The 18674-nt window shown below is 40.1% G+C and overlaps 4 protein-coding genes across 8 annotated transcripts; 3 read left to right on the top strand and 1 right to left on the bottom strand.

The window, feature by feature from the left end:
* On the bottom strand, positions 7 to 1314 carry LOC18607009 (protein UNUSUAL FLORAL ORGANS). Its single transcript, XM_007040949.2, has one exon. It carries the CDS (start codon positions 1312 to 1314, stop codon positions 7 to 9), a length of 1308 nt encoding a protein of 435 aa, XP_007041011.1.
* Positions 4169 to 6236, top strand: LOC18607008 (anthocyanidin 3-O-glucosyltransferase 2). The gene has a single exon (XM_007040948.2). The coding sequence runs from the start codon at positions 4487 to 4489 to the stop codon at positions 5984 to 5986; it is 1500 nt and encodes a 499-aa protein (XP_007041010.2). The 5' UTR covers positions 4169 to 4486; the 3' UTR covers positions 5987 to 6236.
* LOC18607007 (anthocyanidin 3-O-glucosyltransferase 2) lies at positions 8517 to 10703 on the top strand. The gene has a single exon (XM_007040947.2). The coding sequence runs from the start codon at positions 8543 to 8545 to the stop codon at positions 10070 to 10072; it is 1530 nt and encodes a 509-aa protein (XP_007041009.2). The 5' UTR covers positions 8517 to 8542; the 3' UTR covers positions 10073 to 10703.
* On the top strand, positions 11085 to 17918 carry LOC18607006 (DNA polymerase eta). 5 transcript variants are annotated; one of them, XM_018115275.1, is made up of 17 exons: positions 11085 to 11454; positions 11907 to 12027; positions 12120 to 12231; positions 12329 to 12499; positions 12797 to 12961; positions 13066 to 13169; positions 13337 to 13456; positions 13757 to 13880; positions 14101 to 14214; positions 14349 to 14564; positions 14672 to 14780; positions 14866 to 14996; positions 15436 to 15508; positions 15590 to 15705; positions 16228 to 16336; positions 16409 to 16651; positions 16946 to 17918. In XM_018115275.1, the coding sequence occupies exons 1-17, from the start codon at positions 11379 to 11381 to the stop codon at positions 16960 to 16962; spliced, it is 2121 nt and encodes a 706-aa protein (XP_017970764.1). In that variant the 5' UTR covers positions 11085 to 11378; the 3' UTR covers positions 16963 to 17918. The 5 variants fall into 5 exon arrangements, with proteins under 5 accessions (XP_017970764.1, XP_017970765.1, XP_017970762.1 ...); XM_018115276.1 differs by lacking the exon at positions 16946 to 17918 and having other exon boundaries at positions 14920 to 14996; positions 16409 to 16844; XM_018115273.1 differs by lacking the exon at positions 16946 to 17918 and having other exon boundaries at positions 11086 to 11454; positions 16409 to 16844.

The raw sequence follows: 18674 nt of genomic DNA, 5'->3' as shown, positions 1-18674 counted from the left end.
CAATCATCATCCATTAAAAGAGGGAAAGGGAAGTGTCAATTGGTCGAGAAGGCTGATAACCGGCGTAGCAAGTCTAGGTTCATAAGCCAAACCATGCAATTCGCAACCCTCTCCGTTGTTGTCACAGCCACCGCGATGGTAAGGGCACGGAGGAATCCACTGCCACCTCTTCCTACAGATGTCAAACAGCAGTGCCTTGTCTGATCCTCGAATCATGATCACGATAAATTCCCCATGCCCAACACAGTTAAAACCATTACCGCCTTCGACTTCTGCAAATTGCATATATAGTTGCAGAGGCATTCTTTCAATTTCTACCCATGTTGTACCGCAAGCTTGCAAGCCCCAAAGTCGCAGACTTTTTGGTACGTTAAGCTTGCTTTTCTCCACAGCTGCGACTAGGATCAGCTTTCCCCAACTCTCCACCAAGCTTGGTGATCGAAGGAATCTTCGCATGGGAGCTTGAATCTTGAACCAGTTATTTGCTGGAATATCGTAAGCCAGGACACTGAATGGGCTATAATTCATGCAATAGAACTTGCCTTCAACATAAACCATTCGACCTGATTCGAGGCTACAAAGCCGCGGCAGGGAAGAAGTGGTGCCCCATATTGAGTAAAACCCACCTGCATCAATATGAAAGCTTTCTGTGGATAGATTCTTGACTGCATAAGGAGAAATCAAGTCATCACCAGCAGCTGCGACGTCTATAGATGTGGGGCTAACTGTTAACCCTATAGAAGGAAAGAGACGGGGCCTCAGCGTGGGTGGCAATTGGCTTAAAGTGCCAACCAGGGGATTGCATAGAATAAGAGTCTTTGTGCCAGCCTCATCAGAGACCCAGCAAACCAACCCACCAGAGGAAGAAGCAGGAGAGAACCCGGAAGGAACCAAGTTGAAGGAGATGCGGTACCATGCAATGTCGTAAGGGTCAAAGAGGTATCCTTCACAGTTGGTCCTGTTGTCTCCGTTGCCACCACTGCCGGTGTTGTTCCTATAGATGTAGCTCTTCAGTGTCTTGTGCTTGAAGAACAGAAACCAATGGTGGCGTGGTGATATTTGCATATACAATTCCAGGAAACTGCTGGAAAACAAGAGCCCATACCATCTCTTGCATACAGAACGAGCTCGAAAAAAGGCTGGTGGTGGAAGAAATGCGATCACCCTATCAAGCAGCCTTTGTGGTAGTTTGCTCCATATCCTACTGTCCATCCAAGGATTGCCGATACTGTTGGTGCTAGTAGTACAGCTACTGCCTGTGATAGTGAAAGTATAGGAAAAAGGTAGCGACATAGATGTGTTGAAAGCATCCATGAGAAGAACTAGCTTTTCTTTGTTTTTAGGTTGGATACGGCTGAAACTGATTCTAGTCCTCTCTCTTTTTCTTTTCTTGTTTCTTTTTTCTTTTTGCCTGCAGAAACACAGAGACTAGGATTTACATGTTTTCACGATGAAAGGGTTTGCATTAGTGGCGTGCTGAAACCGGTCTTTCCACTCTCGAGTTAAACGAAAGGCTTTGTTGATTTCCACAACAGGTTTGTGAACCGAAATAGGAAAGGAAAATCTGCGGTTGGTTTTAAGGGACCGTCCTCTTTGGGAATGGAAAAGTATTGTTTAGGGTATGGTAACTGTAAGAGGCCGCTGCTAGTGCTAACAATCTTCCGGGATTCTCATTTTCAGTGGAAAAATGGAGAGTAGGGCTTGAAGGAGAAGGTGCTAAAAAGACAACCAACTAATAAAAAGAAACGACATGCTTAATTTCTAGGAAAAGAGAGAGAGAGAGAGAGAGAAGAAAAAAGCTACTACTAAAACTCATGAGGGTTGGTTACTCCTTTCGAAGAGTCTCCTTTGCAGGGTTTTCTTGGAATGTCATTGTTTTGGTTGCGAGACAGGTGTTTATATAGGAAGAATAGAGTGCTCTTTTTCTCTTTTGCTCCTGGTTTCTTTTGTTCCTCTCCTTAGTGAGAGAATGGCAGTGATTCTGATGGTTCTATCTATCAATTCAGTGTTTTCTTGTCAAGGCCGAGGAAGGAAGGACATTGCTGCAGGTGGAGAGATATAGCGTCAAACCGAGTGTCCTTTGCATTGATTATTCACACTACACGAACCCCTTTTTCCAGCTCAACAGACCAGACCATCTCAAACTTACATGTTTCCATTGCAAGTCGCTTGGTCATTTTGGGATGAGAACAAGAGGTAGCAAGCGTGATCATTTTGATCAGGAATAAAATTTCATTGGGCTAATTACAAGAATAATATTTAGCTTTAATTAAGCATGTCCTTTCCCAACAAACTTTAGGGAAAATATACTGTATCTATCAACAGTCATGTCCTAACCTAGTCTTATACTGTGGTAGTTGTGTTTCACAACCACAAGCATGCATGAGCTTCTTCCTCGTCCTAGCAATCGCTGTCTCTGTTATAACCTCTGTCGTATTAGAGTTGGACACAATTAGTGAACATGAACCTGGTACCTTACCGGCTTATAATGGGAAAGAATGAGTTAATCTATAAATAGGCATAAAAGATATTGAGCAAACTTGATTCTTGAACGTGTTAAGTAACAACAAATGGGTTGAGGGGTTGGGGCCTGGCGGGGGGTGAAAGTGGAGAGAGAGAAGAGAGGGAGGGTTGAGACATGATGTGGCAGTGCAGTCTGGTTGACGCAAAAACAATTTGTCAGATCATACGTCCAATCCCATCTCACTCAGTGATGGGTTGTTGCACTGTTTGGCGTGAACCACAAAGACTGCTGCTTCTCACTTTCTCTTTTCTCTGAGTAATAATATTCTCTTTATGTAACACACTTGGCTCTTGTTTGGTTTTGTTATGGGAAGCAAATCTAAGTCAGAACAAAACAGAAACCTCACTCCCACCACTCACTCCCCCTGGCTGGCTGTCTTGTTTTTGTCAATCTTCTAGTATTATCATTGTCTCAGAATTTGGCCTCCAAAAAAGGATAAAGTCTACTGATCAGATTTGGAAATCCTTACTTCCTTCAAGAAATCTCCTTATTTAGTAAAACGATAGCCCCCTCTTATTTGGAAATTGCGTCTCTTTTCAAGCAACCCCCCCTCACCTCCGCTCCATTTCAATCCTCTTCTCTTGCCTTGGACTTCCTTCCTACACCCTTTTTCTTTTCTTTTCTTTCTCTCTCCTACTTCCTTGCTGCCTGCTTTTGCCACTTGCCTGCTGCGCTCTTCCCATTTTATTTTCTTTGACTTTGCTCAGAATTTCATGAATTTCCATCCTCCTCCATGCATGCTTCCACACTTTTGACTTTTTTTCTTTCTTTTAATCAAAAGAAGATTCATTTACTCTATAACTCTAATATGAGAAAATACCCTATATATATATATATGTTTAAATAACTTCAAAATTATTCTAAAGATAATCTTTCAATAATCATTCTTAGTTTTGGTACACCAATACTCTCTTTCACTAATTTATTAAGAGAATTCCCAATGTTTTTATCATTCTTTAAACTAACACTACAATGCCTTCTTTTAAGACAAACCAACCAACTCTTTTCTCTTTCCTCCTTCTTAATTCTTTTTATCTCCAAGGAAATAGTGATTTTTCCTCCTTTTGACGGCCCGGGATGGTTCCTCAATCCACTGCCCGGGATCAATTGTTTAATTAAATCCTGCAATGTCCAATGTGTTTGTTGTTGTTTGGTCAACCAACAAATACCTAGGAAAACATTTATAAGTTATAAACAAATTAATGATGACGAAGACAACTTTAGACCATGGATTAGTTTACTTGTCCACAAACTCGATTAATTTCCAAAGATGCTGCAGCATAACTTGTAAGACTTGGACCAAGTTCCTAGGTTTTAATAAACTAATACATCTTGTTTTGTTTAAACAGAACCCAGCTAGACTGCAATCCCTATGGATTTTACGTCATTTGCTTTGATAGATTCATTGCAATAGATCGGCTAGTTCCCCAGGGACAAACTGACCTTCAGAGTATAGAGGCGGCAAGCTCAAAGCTGAAGCTCTGATAGCTAACCAATGGTCAGGAGATTGGTTTGGTATTTAATTCTTATCCAAGATAGGGACGCCAGAGGTTGCGAAGGAAGGTAGGAATGGGTGTGGTGGGAAGACTGATGACTGGCAATATATTTAGTTTAACGCTGAAAGGTCGCCTAACAAGATGGGAATTTGTGGTTTGTTGTTTCAATGACCATTCAGATATTTTAAAATGGTTAAGTCGAAAACAATTCGGAATCAGTGCAAATACTAAATTATATGTTATGATAATTTTCTTTGAGATATGATATAATAAGTCGAGTGTCGGAATAGTCAAAGATCGATAGATAAATAAATATAAATTGCACATGATTTAAGATTGATACAACGTTGGTAAGTATGAAATCCAAAGGTGAAGCCGTGAAGGATCTTCCCTTGAAATTATAAGGGAGAGTTAGAGATTAAGTCATCCAGAGTCTTGAGTCCCGACAAAGCAAAGGAACAGCGCAATGAACAAGTTCCATGTGGTGTTCATCTCTGCTCCAGGTATCGGGAACTTTGTTCCAACTGTTGAGTTTGCCCGTCACCTCAACAATCACGACCCTCGATTCATCGTCACCATCCTTATGATCGAGATAGCAGAAAGACCCATCGTCAACGCCTACATCCAGTCCTGTGTTGCCACACACACCAGCATTAATTTCATCAACCTCCCTCCCGTGGATCCCCCGTCACCGGATGAGTACCAAACTTCCTTGGGCTACATCTGTCTTCTCATAGCAAAGCACAAACTCCACGTCAAAAATGCAATCGAAGACCTCATGTCAACCGAGTCCCCGTCCGACTCCGACATGGTTGATGTCCGAGTTGCTGGCTTGGTCGTTGACATGTTTTGTACATCTATGATTGATGTGGCAAAGGAGCTAGGCACCCCTTGCTATCTTTACTTTACTTCTCCTGTTAGCTTTTTGGGATTTATGCTTTATTTTCCAACTCTAGACGGCATATTCACCACTGAGTTTGTTGATTCAGACAGTGGGTTGATGGTCCCAAAAGACTCAGCAGCAGCCAATACCAGTGAGTTAACCATCCCCGGCTTTGCCAACCCCTTACCTCATCTGATGTTGCCCAATAGAGTGTTGTATAGAAAACAGGAAGGTTACTTCTGGTTTCTACACCATGCACGCAGGTACAAGGAGACCAAGGGAATGGTTGTGAACACGTTTCGAGAACTGGAACCGTATGCCATCGACTCTGTTTCTAATGGGAATGGGGATTGGCCTCCCATCTATCCCATTGGTCCAGTTCTTGACCTTGTTGGACCGGCGCAGTGGCATCCGGAACGGGCTCAGCACGATAGCATCGTGCAGTGGCTCGACAACCAACCTCCTTCATCCGTGGTGTTCTTGTGTTTCGGCAGCATGGGAAGCCTTAGTGGGGCGCAGCTGAGGGAAATAGCAGTGGGACTGGAACGGAGCGGATTCCGATTCTTGTGGTCAATCCGCGAACCGCCCAAAAGGGAATTGGACCTTCCGGGCGAGTACAAGAATGGGGAGGAAATTGAGATGCTGCCTCAAGGGTTCGTTGATCGAAGCCGAAGCGCTGGAATTGGGTTGGTTTGCGGATGGGTCCCGCAAGCTGTGATATTGGGCCACCAAGCAATCGGAGGGTTCGTCTCCCATTGTGGATGGAATTCTATCTTGGAGAGTATATGGTATGGTGTTCCAATAGCCACGTGGCCGCTTTATGCAGAGCAGCAAATGAATGCCTTCCAATTGGTGAAGGAGCTAGAACTGGCTGTGGAGATTAGACTGGATTACAGGGAAGGCAGCGACTTGGTGTCTCCCGAGGAGCTGGAGAGAGCGCTGCGGCGTCTAATGAAGGGCAATGATGAGGTTAGGAGAAAGATGAGGGAAATGAAACAAAAGAGTAGGGCGGCTCTCATGCCAAATGGTTCATCCTACAAGTCGCTGGCTTCTCTGATCGAGGAGTTAACTGCAGGGACTTGATGAGCAGTTCATTTCTTTCAACTTCCCACTTCTCATATATACCAGTTCAATACGTGAAATATTTCACCACCAAGCACCATTCCAATGGTCGATCAGTCCTTTGTTCTTCCAAAAATTCAGAATCGTAAGAATGCGAAAATATAAACTAGTAATAGTAAATAAAAGGGCCGTCTATCACTATTGGATGGGCCTTTGATGTATGCTGTTTCAGTCAAAATTGCAAAAAGAATGATTCTATCAGTTGTTGACTTGAGTAGCCTCTGTTCTCTTCCCCTTGTATGTGTTGTTGCACCATGCACATCACGATGGTCTGCGTTGCAAATGAAAAATGATCAACCTCCTGCAGCGTTTTCCATGGAGATGATGCCATTCTTTGGTTGGAGGAGATTTAATTTCCCAATCAAATCAGCCATTAATTTTTTTTTTTTAAAGAAACGTCAGAAAGTTGGTCAAGCTCTTTACATATAATTATATGTTGCATGTTTTCACAATTCTTACTGGTAGTAAATTAACAGCCATACAACTAGTTTCATTTCTACAAAAGTAAATTGTACGACTTTCTTCCACTAACCCAGCAATGGTGCCCCGGCATTCTCCACTGCGCTGAACTGAGTAAAGCAACACATACAGACACAAGTGTCTGATAAGTGTTCTCAGAAAATTTTATATGCTCAATCTCTGGCGATTTATCACAAGAGGGTGTCTCTAACCAAGGACCGTTCATTATATTCAGAATGCTACAAGCCTCGCTATATTCTCGATTTGGCAGCAACTTTGATACAAGTGGGAAACACCTGCCACAACATAGGAACAAAACTTCAAGCCACTATATATAGTTCAGAAGCAGCCTAGATTAAACACACGCCTTGCTTCGATCAAACTGTGAAAACATTAGATAGTTCAGATGTTTGGAATTGACAGGAACTAGTACTTTTTCCTTTAAACCCGCCAACATTTTGTGATCTACTTAACGGTGGAAAAGTTTACCATACTACCTTAAAAAAGAGTAAGATAATTGGTATATCAGCAGTGTCTACTAATTAAGTCTTGGACTAGGAAGAGTGAGAAGCTTGACTTCACAAATATGAACCTATTTTTGATCCGACTCAACTCAATTAAGCATTAATCCAAACTAGGTGTCCCACTACATCAATCCTTCTCTTTTCAGGTGAGTTTAAGGCCAACTTTCCTAAACAGTTTTAAACAGGAGCATCAATACTTGCAATATCATCTGTTTCGAACATCTGGTACCCAGCCTAATCTGTTTCTCTTCATTTGTTACCTATACCGACAAACCTCACTGTATAAACTCAGCACACATCAATGAGTGCGTGGATAGCTGTAAGAACTTTTCTATGACGATTGCATTCCTACCAAAAGCTTTACAAACCCTTAGCCAAATCAAGGTCTGAAAACTACGCAAGTTACTTATAAAACAGAATAAGAAATAACATTTCCTTCTAATCTTAGTTCTTACTGTGGTGATAGGTTGGCTGGCTGCTCTTGCTCATTGCTGAAACATCTTTCTTTCAGTTATGGGGTCCATTCCTGGGAGAAGAAAGAAGAAAAATCAACCATGATGTTACTTGTTTACTTCTTCCTTCATGCTAATTTTGACTCTTCTCTATGCTTGATTTAAAATATAAATGATCATATCCTGTTTAAACAAAACCCATTTTAGAGACTTTGCTTTATTTGAACAAGTTGATTATTTGAATTACTTATTTTAGGTATTAGCTGAAAGATACAGTGAATGTAATGTTAGGGTTGTAAATTCTATCTGTCATGCAATATAATCTCCCAATGTTCAAAAGTCATTTGGATCACAACAAAACCAAGATCAAAAGTGATTTTGCAAATCAAACAAAAGACAGAAGAAAGGAAGAAAAAGAAAACAAAACCAAGAAGACATCAATCACCTTTGGGCAAAGAGAGCAATTTGCACATCACAATGTAGACAACGAGATATCACAAAAATGGCACAAGCTGCTTTTACCAGAAACAGTTTATTTTGATGATGACTACCACAGCTTTACATGTTATCGGAAGCAAAGATGTAATGCAGAAACTTTTATGGCAAAATACAGTTTTAATGCCAATTATGACAATCTTTAAGTGATTTACCTCGTTTGCTTTGATATATTCATTGCAATAAATCAGAGTACACTATATAGATCAGCAAGTTCCCAGGGACAAACTTCAGAATACAGAGAGGCAAGCTCAAAGATAAAGCTCTGCTAGCGAACCATGCCAGAGGTTATTGGTTTGGGATTTAATGCTGAAGGGTTCTTTCGTTTGTTGATTCAATGACCGTTCAGATATTTTACTATGGTTAAGGTGGAAAGAATTCCGAATCAGTGATACTATTTTCTTTGAAATATAATGTAATAAGTGGAATGTTCGAGTAGTTAAAGATAAACAAATAAAAGGCATATTATTTGAGATTGAGACAGCGAGGTAAGTATAAAGACCCTTACGCCACTTTAGAGCTATAAGAGAGAAAAAGAGAGAGACAGAGAAATTAAAACACCTTGAGTCTGAGTCTTGACAAGCGCAATGACCAAGTTCCATGTAGTGTTCATCTCTACCCCAGGTAACATTGGGAACCTTGTTCCAACTGTTGAATTTGCCCGCCGCCTCACCAATCACGACCCCCAATTCTTCGCCACCATTCTCATGATCGACATAGCAGAAAGACCCATCGTCAACGCCTACATCCGATCGTGTGTTGCCACGGCCACCGACATTAATTTCATCAACCTCCCTCCCGTGGATCCCCCGTCAACGGATGAGTACCAAACTTACTTAGGTTACATATGTCTGCTCATAGCAAAGCACAAACTCCACGTAAAAAATGCAATCGCTCACCTCATTTCAACTGAGTCCACGTCCGACTCCGATAGTAATACTGTCCGAGTTGCTGGCTTGTTCGTTGACATGTTTTGTACATCTATGATCGATGTGGCAAACAAGCTAGGCATCCCTTGTTATCTTTACTTCGCTTCTCCAGTTAGCTTTTTGGGGTTAATGCTTTATCTACCAACTCTAGATGCCAAATTCGCAACTGAGTTTGTTGCCTTGGACAGTGGGTTGATGGTCCCCAAAGACCCAGCAGCAGCCAGTGCCAGTGGGTTAACCATCCCGGGCTTTGCCAACCCCGTACCTTACCGGGTGTTGCCCAATTCGGTGTTGTACAGAAAACAGGACGGTTATTTCTGGTATCTACACCATGCACGCAGGTACAAAGAAACCAAGGGGATCGTTGTGAACACGTTTAGAGAACTGGAATCTTATGCCATCGACTCTGTCTCTAATGGGAATGATGATTGGCCTCCCATCTATCCCATTGGTCCAGTTCTTGACCTTGTTGGACCGGCACAGTGGCATCCCCAACAAGCTCAGCATGGTAGCATCATGCAATGGCTCGATAACCAACCTCCTTCATCCGTGGTGTTCTTGTGTTTCGGCAGCATGGGAAGCCTTAGTGAGGCGCAGTTGAGGGAAATAGCAGTGGGACTAGAACGGAGCGGATTCCGGTTCTTGTGGTCTATCCGCGAACCGCCGAAAATGAAATTGGACCTTCCGGGCGAATACACGAATGTGGAGGAAATCGAGATGCTGCCTCCAGGGTTCGTTGATCGAAGCCGAAGGGCTGGAACTGGGTTGGTTTGCGGATGGGTCCCGCAAGCTTTGATATTGAGCCACCAAGCAATCGGAGGGTTCGTCTCACACTGTGGATGGAATTCCATCTTGGAGAGTATATGGTATGGTGTTCCAATAGCCACGTGGCCGCTCTATGCAGAGCAGCAACTGAATGCCTTCGAATTGGTGACGGAGCTGGAACTGGCTGTGGAGATCCGAGCGGATTACAGGAAGGGCAGCGACTTGGTGTCTCCCGAGGAGCTGGAGAGAGCGCTGCGGCGTCTGATGAAGGGCAATGATGAGGTTAGGAGAAAGATGAGGGAAATGAAACAGAAGAGTAGGGTGGCTCTCATGCCAAATGGATCATCATACAAATCGCTGGCTTCTCTGATTGAGGAGTTAACGGCAGAGAGAGCGATTAAAAAAGTGGAAATACTTGAGTAACAAGCAGCACTGAAATGGTGGATCGGTGCGTTGCTTTTGTCGTAAGGCGATAATACATTACATACTAGTAAATAGTAAACAAAAGTATCGTCTTTTGGTTTTGGAGGGACCTTCGCTCTATGTATGTATGTTTCAGTCAAAATTGAAAAAGTACGATTCTAAAGTACTTTTAATGATTTCCAAAATCTTTTTCTATAATGATCTCTGGCCTCGCCCAGCTGTGCAAGTGTTACAGTTCAAAAAGATGAGCCGAGCAGATGCAATCTGCATAGAATCTGCGCGTACCATGGACGTTTCTTTATGAGATTGTGATGGTTCTAAATTTTAGCTTCTTTAAATGTGGTGGCATTTATTGAGAAATGACCTATCCAACTTCAAGGGAGCTCAGTAAAGATACTAACTCATCCTTTAGTTCTTTCATCTCCAAGATCTTGAGCCCTTCCTTCATAGGCCTGTAAGCTTGACAAGCTCTCTTTACAAAATCCTCGTCAAGTTGCTTGCTAACTGTTTTAAGAAAGGTATTTTTGCTTGCTCCTTTTTGCAAGTTTTAAGTTGAGTATTGAATTTGACTTTAAGAATGTTCTATCGTGGATGGCTAATACTGATACGAGGTCTTGAAATTAATTAGATTAATGCATTTATTTTTTCCACGACACATGGTATCTTTTACCTCTAATCTATAAGAAGTTAATTATTTTATAAATTCTTAATTTAGAGTTGACAAAAAACAGGATGTTCTCAATATAGTGATAACTTTTAATAATGAGTTGAGTTGTTTTCTTCCGTTTCATGTTAGTATTTTGATTTGCTTAAAACTTTTATATTAAGTTATGATCAATCAGTGAAATTTTGGTTTAATGGCATTGAGTACCACTAGGTTTATAGCTTGATTGTATATCCCCATTTTTGATCTCCATACATGGGTTGATCTTTATGCTGGAATTTCAGTGACTTTAATACAAATTTCATCTGACTGAAAAATTAGTCTTCGAGGGTAGACGTAGTGTCAATTTCAGGGCTCAGAGTGCCTACGTTTTTCTTCCTTTCGAAGCTCGAATTGAGAACAAGTACGTTTGAGCTATTGGGGGCAAACTGGGCCTAAGCAAACAAGGGTCCATTGAGAAACAATGACCGAAACGGCATTGGGGCAGTGCGTTGCTACTTGCTTTCCGAGGAAAACAGCGAGTGCCCGCTTGCCTCTCTCTGCCGTTCCTTGGTTGGTTGGTAAAAACAGAAAAACTAGGAAAGAAGTAGACAAGTATTGGAGGGAAAAAGAAGAGAGCGAGCCAAGGAGAGAGTAAGAGCAATGCCAGTGGCAAAACCAGAATCGTGTGATTCGAGGGTGATTGCTCATATCGACATGGACTGCTTCTATGTTCAAGGTTTTAACTCCTTTTTCCTCTTACTTAGGTTTCCGACCAATTCTGCACTGTCGGTTTCGTGTTATTCTGTTCAAATTTCCCAAAAAGTTGGTGAATTTTGTCGCACAGGTGGAGAAACCGAAGCCAATTCACTTTCTTTCTTTTTGTTCTGCGTCATCCGGTTCTAGACTAGCAGTAATTATGCACCGTTGTTCTTCAAAATTGTTACTTTCGTTTTACGATCAGGACCCAGAGGCCCAAATTGTCATTTTTTTCTTTAGAAAAATGAAAATGAATAAATTTTTTATTTGTAGTTATATTCAGAAAATAAGTGAAGTCATCCGTTCATGTTCATCGCATTTTTTCTCCCTCCTTGAAATTGTCTTGCGCTTTCTCTGTAGAATTTTCCAGTCAATTGTGGCCTAGTGTCTTAAGTTCTAGCGTAACATTGTTTTATACATTTCCTTTTGTAGTGGAGCAAAGAAAGCAACCGCAATTACGGGGTTTGCCTACTGCAGTTGTACAGTACAATGAATGGAAAGGAGGCGCTTTGATTGCTGTCAGCTATGAGGCACGTAAATTCGGGGTGAAGCGGTAATTATGGTGTTAAGAAATCGTTATCAGGATTCTCAATTGATGATTAATATTTTCTTATTTTCTTTTTCTATCTTATGTTGGGTTTTCAGCTCAATGCGTGGTGAGGAAGCAAAGGAGGTTTGCCCACAAATTCATCTGGTCCAAGTTCCTGTAGCCCGTGGTAAAGCTGATCTGAATGGTTATCGGAATGCAGGCTCCGAGGTTTATGGGATTTGAAGAACATTTGCACTGAATTCAAGTATCTTGTCAGGAGTTCATTTAGAACCCATCTTATGCTGGATTTTAACAAAATTTGCAGGTGGTATCCATCCTTGCAAGGAGAGGTAGATGTGAAAGGGCTTCCATTGATGAAGTTTATCTTGATCTTACTGATGCAGCAGAAACAATGCTAGCAGAAGCTCCTCCACAGCATTTGGAGGCAATAGATGAGGAAGCTCTTAAGTCACATATTCTAGGGCTCAATAATGAGGTTTGCACCCATGCTTTGGGATCTTTCAGCGTAAGATTTAATAATGCTTGGCACTGGAGTTGATCATGGTGAATAGCACCTCTGTTGATGGACAGATGCCAATGTATATGATTTTAGCTCAAGTACAATGTTCTTGGAAGCCTCCATTGCTACTTAAACAATAAGTTTAGTAGATTTGTACATGTGTCCTGTCATAAATTTTTCTCCCTACTTGGGTCTATTGTGTACTGTTTTGCATGATTGGAGAGTGTAGGATTTTGCATCACTTAAAATGTTACTGTACGTGCAACTGTGCAGGATGGGAGTGATGTGAAAGAAAATGTTAGGAATTGGATACATAGGTGCAATGCTGATCACCGTGATAAGTTACTAGCTTGTGGGATCCTCATTGTTGCAGAACTTAGGATGCAGGTTTTAAAGGAGACAGAATTCACTTGTTCTGCAGGCATTGCTCATAATAAGGTGGCTAGAAAGTTTTTTTCTCTCCCTTGTACTCTTTCAGCAAGTACCATAAGGTACCACATTTTTACTAACCTTTTGCTATCATCTTACAACTTTGTTGCCAGATGCTGGCCAAACTTGCAAGTGGTATGAATAAACCTGCACAACAAACTGTTGTGCCTTTCTCATCTGTACAAGGATTGCTCAATTCCTTGCCAATAAGGAAAATGTAAGTTTCAATAAATTTCTGGATTGAGTTGAAATGCTAATTAGTTACATTCCTTGTGGATAAATGATATTTAAACATCATCACTAATGTATGAGGGAAGAGCAGTTACATGCTCACCTTCTCTCCTAAGATGTGACACATTATTTTGACTAAAATTTTATTTACAGGAAACAGCTTGGAGGCAAGCTGGGAATGTCCTTACAAATTGACATGGGTGTGAACACTGTTGGAGATCTATTGCAATTTTCAGAGGAGAAGCTTCAAGAACGTTATGGCTTAAATACTGGGTCATTAGCTATTAACAGAGTTTTTGGAAATGTCTTATATTTCTCAATCATTGCAGCTTCTCCGCTTAAAATCAAAACTTAAACTACTACATTATATGTATAACATCAAGAGCTCTTATCTAGCACTTTCATAAATTCTTTCCATAATGTTGACTTCTTGTTTTAAGTTTTGTACAATAAAGATCCGCCAGAAGAAGTGACCGTTCTGAATCATGTGCTTTACCATTTGGTGATTCATTTATAAGTTATCTGGAATTCTGGATATGGTTCCTAAATACCTATATTTTGCATGGACTCCAGTACTTGGCTATGGAATATTGCAAGAGGAATCAATGGAGAAGCAGTTGAGGGACGCCTTCTCCCCAAGAGCCATGGTTCTGGAAAGACATTTCCTGGCCCTCGTGCACTAAAGACAGTTTCTGCAGTAAGGGTTTTGTCTTTAATTAAATGATGCTTTCTGCTCATGATGCACTATGATTTTTTCATGTTATGAAGTCAATGTGTCAATATTCAGTGTGGTTATCTTAGAATGTAGATTTTGCACAAAATAAAGAGCATAGTTTGTGAGCTTAATTCCCAAGTGTGATTATCTTAGAATGTAGTTCAATTTGTTGAAACTTGCCTCTTTATATCTTTATTACCAGGTGCAACACTGGCTTAATCAACTTTGCGAAGAACTCAGCGAACGGCTTTGCTCTGACCTAGACCAAAACAAGAGGATAGCACACACTTTAACTCTGCATGTTAGAGCATACAAGGTACCTATCTTTTATCTTGTAGGTTTGCACTTTTATGTGCCTGTGGCAGCTTCTTTCTCTTATCCAACCCAGATTCTTATATGTGATGTGCTAACTCCAGCATTCTGTTTTACTTATTATGAGTATTTCTGCAGTCCAGTGACTCAGATTCACAGAAAAAGTTCCCCTCAAAATCTTGTCCACTAAGGTATGGGACTGCCAAGATCCAGGAAGATGCCTTCAACCTATTTCAAGCTGGATTGCGCGAATACATAGGATTGTATGGTGGTAAGTCTGAAGGAAGTCACTACAGTGGATGGGGGATAACATCTCTTTCTGTTTCAGCCAGTAAAATTGTCCCCATACCATCTGTAAGTTCAAAATTTACATTGTTTGTAGTAAATCATGACCTTGACATGTTTTTTTTGGACCACCTAAAGTTATGCATAATGTGTTACTCTATAACTACTTTTGGCAGGGAACATGTTCAATTGCGAAATATTTTCATTGGCAAACTTCATCCCACTTTTCTTCAATACAATCACCGGAGAACCTCAGAATGGATGCAACGCATTTGTCACCCCCAGGTCTTCTTTCTTTGCTGATAATTTGTGATCTTGCTTATGATAATAATACATATTCATTGTCTAATTGGGCTAGGTGTTCATTCAGGTAATGAAAGCTACTCAGAGGTGAATTTACCTGAACCAAAAATTGATTTTCCAGGGGAAGAAAGCTGGATTGAGGATACTATCCCTGGTTTGGGTCTACAAGAACAGAAAATAAATGTCTGGAAAGATGAGGTATTTATGTAAGCAGATTCTTTTCTAAATACAGCATAACATTTTTAAGATGATAATTGGTTATTAAAAGAATGCAATCCAAAAAGTTTATAGAGCTTATGTCAAATATTTAAGAGCTTTTCAATGAAAGTGTCCAGCTAATATTGAATTGTATATAAGAAATTGGCAACTGATCAGTGTTCTATTTTTGCAATGTGGAATATGATTATGTGATGCAAGCAAGCAACATAGATTTCTATACTATTGTAATTTTTCCTTGATTTTAGAGAGCATGATATGTAAGGTTTTCAACATGTATAACGTGTAGGCCTTTTGATATATGTATAATTTATATTGTGTTAGAACTACTACCTGTGTTTGATACACGTGATCTTGTTTTCTTATTTTTAAATGCTTCTGGTTGTGAACATTTCATGTTACTAGTTTGTTCTGTCTGCAGGATCTAGCTTGCTTTCCATCAAAGAAGAAAGAAGATGGCTTGACCGAGGATACTTCACCATTGTTACTCTCAGGTAATATCTTCCAGTACTTGCTGTTTCCTTCGGTCCCTATATGCCCTTTCAAGTTCTGATGATGTAATTGTGTTTATTTAGGAACTCAGGGGTGCTTGGAACAGAACCAGAATAAACAGCAAAGAGAGTTCTCTAAGGATGAAAGTCGGTTTAAGTCAGAATACAGGGAGCAAAAAGGAACAAGATTGAATAACAAGGTTCAATCATGAATATCATTTATCTCTTCTTCTGTTATCTCTATTTAATGTGTTATAATGCTATCTTGAGAATACTTGCTTATCATGATTATTATGTGGAGAAGAAGTTCCTCTTAAGTTTAAATATCTTGATCTGTTCTTCTTTGAAAGAAATAGCATCAATATTGATACAAAATAAAAAAAAAAAAAATTGGGTGATAGAAAATGTGGTCTGGTCAGGGTATAGCCCAGCCTCCTACAAATATATCTTACTTGAGCCTAAGGAAATGACTGCATTGCGAGTAGAGGGTCTTTGGTGGCCTGATTATCATGATGCAGTTGATTATAAGTTACTAGTTGGGGTTGCTCCTATGTAATATATGGTAGGGATGAATTTAAGAAGTAATGTCAACAGGCTATTATAATTACAACCATGCATTTCACAATTAGTTATAGTTTCAGAATTTGCCACTGATTTGCTATATGTTTGTGCTTTCTGGGGTTTGGGGGAATATCTTAGCTTCCTTCAATATGTTGTGACAGGGAACATCTTCAATTTTGAAATTTTTTAAGAGCTGCAATCCCTCTGGCGCTTCGTTGTCCCAAGAGCACGATAAAACTGTCCAAGGCACCGATGCTCAATTAACCAACGGTAATTCTTAATTCCACTTTTAGGGCCCTATATTATTACAAAATTTTGGTTCTCTGAATATTTAATATCTAGGTGCAGGTTTTCAGTCCAGAGGTCATAGCCTTGCAGAACTTAATGAAGTTGAAGTAGCAGAGGAGAATGAGAGGAGCAGTTGCAGTTACATTAGAGATCAGGATGAACGGAGAAGGGAAGCATGGAGTTACAACATCGATGAAATTGACCCATCTGTGATTGATGAATTGCCAACAGAGATCCAAGATGAAATTCAAGCCTGGCTGCAGCCTCGAAAGCGGCCTAATAATATAGTCAAGCGAGGTTCTACAATCTCTCATTATTTTTCGCCAACCAAAAAGTCATAAGAAAACCAGGATGATAGCATCAGCATGTAGTAATGTTATTTTATCTTTTATAGGTATAAACCATGATTTGATAATACTATCAGTTCTCACGAAAAGAGAAATCTTTCATCCGATCATACAAATATAGGACGTATCATATATTCTGCCCAGTATATGTTTAACAATAGGCCAGAGCATATCACTCATTTCTAACATTTTAATCGTATTAATATAGGAGGTATCATCCAAAAATTTTAATCGTATCTTACAGGACCTAAAGCTTGTTGACAGTTTCGAGCTGGCCAAGGTAGAAAGGCACTTTGTGTCTTGTGCATTCAAAAGCCTGAGCATGCGTCGTTTTCTCAACCTAGGAGCTCGTGCCTGGAGAGTCTCAGGCAGACCGAAAGTTAGTATAGTATTTAAGATGGTGTGTTTGCAGGTTGCATTGTATATGCTACATGTCATAGGTCAACTGCAAAGTGCTAACTATATATATGGAAAAATCCTAGACATTGGAGAGAGACTGCTTCGTCACCTGCATGCAGACCGTAGTTAATAAATGACAAATTGTTTTCTTCTGTTGTTGCTGATAGCTGCGACTCTTGACTGCAAATGAGGGCATGTCTACTTGCAGTTAATCTTTCCCTGAAACGAACTCTAACCCTGAAGCTGCATGTGCCTTAAGAAGCTCAAAATGAAGGCATATATGCACAGGACAAGAGTGTTGAGAAGAGATGTATTTCAACTGTTTTTGCGCTCACCGTCGCCTATCTGGGTCCTCTCACTATGCTTTCTTTCTAATTCAAGGAACAAGTCCATCCGGTAAATTGAATTCTAAGTTAAATTATGCAATGAGTGGGAAATCCTTTGGACCAGAGTGGTGTTATGGAAACTAGTAAAGTGCAACGGAAAGAGAAAGTTCAACCAGTCATACTGCCAAGGAAGGGCGACGGTACTCCGCCCAGTTGCAGGGGGTAGCAGAAGGATGAGGATTGGCGACTCATGTAGCCAAATGGCGGGGTGGGTGGCGGCTGAAGCCTGAAGCCTCTTTCTTTGGCGTTCACACATTTGCATTGAAGTCTGTCAATCCCAAATACACTTTATTTCGCTTAGCTTGTGACAACACACTCACTGGATTTGGCATTTGACAAGGAAAAATTTCTTGGTGCTAACAACGTACGTTGCGTTGTGCACATATTTATCTCGTGTCTGCAAGATAATATATTGCAAAATCTTGCAATCAACTACTTTTTCTTGGATATTTAGCTACATGACACCCACCAGGCTTCAGGCTTTTCCTTGCGAACGGGTCACATGGTGAAACATGTTCAACTACCTTTTTATACATAGCACAATTTTGCCTCAAATTCTCAGCTTATCACTGCATAGGCAACATTAAGTCAATATATATATATATATATATATATATATATATATATTTAAAACTGAAAATTTAACAGAATTAAAATTAATAAATTAAGAAATTACAGATATTTAATTTACACAAAATTATTATATAATAACCAAATTTACATTTTTTATAAACTACAAGGCATAATAATATAATTTCCCAAATCACTTTTAAGTTTAGTATGGGTTTTGTTTGACCTACACAAGGCCCAATTCTAGTAACTCCAAAAAGTTTGGAGCAACGCCCGCTATGTCTTTACTGTAGATTATAAACGACTGCAAATTAAGACTATTTCAATTGATGTCTAATTGAACCACAAGTCATTCAATTGAGCACACCAGAAGGTTTTCTTTTTTTTTTTTTTGTTTTTCTAGGATGGCCTTTTTGATGATTGTGGGCCTTTTTGGAGTTTTTTTGTCTTTTCACTGTTCATTTTTCCTTTGTTTTAAGGGCAGTTTTGGGTTTTTAATATATTTACATATTATTTTGGTCTTTTTCATTACCATGCTTTCACATGTTTTCCTCCATGGGGGGATTCCTCACTCTCTCGCATTCCTTGATTTTGTCTTCTTCTTCTCTTTGTTTGGAG

This window comes from Theobroma cacao, chromosome 2 (genome assembly GCF_000208745.1).
Source record: "Theobroma cacao cultivar B97-61/B2 chromosome 2, Criollo_cocoa_genome_V2, whole genome shotgun sequence".
NCBI classification, from domain to species: domain Eukaryota; kingdom Viridiplantae; phylum Streptophyta; class Magnoliopsida; order Malvales; family Malvaceae; genus Theobroma; species Theobroma cacao.
This window is presented reverse-complemented; position numbering and strand designations above follow the sequence as displayed.

Coding starts and splice junctions, on each gene's coding strand:
- LOC18607007 (XM_007040947.2), top strand. CDS start 8,543: ATGACCAAGTTCCATGTAGTGTTCATCTCTACCCCAGGTAACATTGGG.
- LOC18607009 (XM_007040949.2), bottom strand. CDS start 1,314: ATGGATGCTTTCAACACATCTATGTCGCTACCTTTTTCCTATACTTTC.
- LOC18607006 (XM_018115273.1), top strand. CDS start 11,379: ATGCCAGTGGCAAAACCAGAATCGTGTGATTCGAGGGTGATTGCTCAT. Junction 14,781..14,865: donor AACGCATTTGTCACCCCCAG/GTCTTCTTTCTT, acceptor GTGTTCATTCAG/GTAATGAAAGCTACTCAGAG. Junction 15,509..15,589: donor TTCACCATTGTTACTCTCAG/GTAATATCTTCC, acceptor GTGTTTATTTAG/GAACTCAGGGGTGCTTGGAA.
- LOC18607008 (XM_007040948.2), top strand. CDS start 4,487: ATGAACAAGTTCCATGTGGTGTTCATCTCTGCTCCAGGTATCGGGAAC.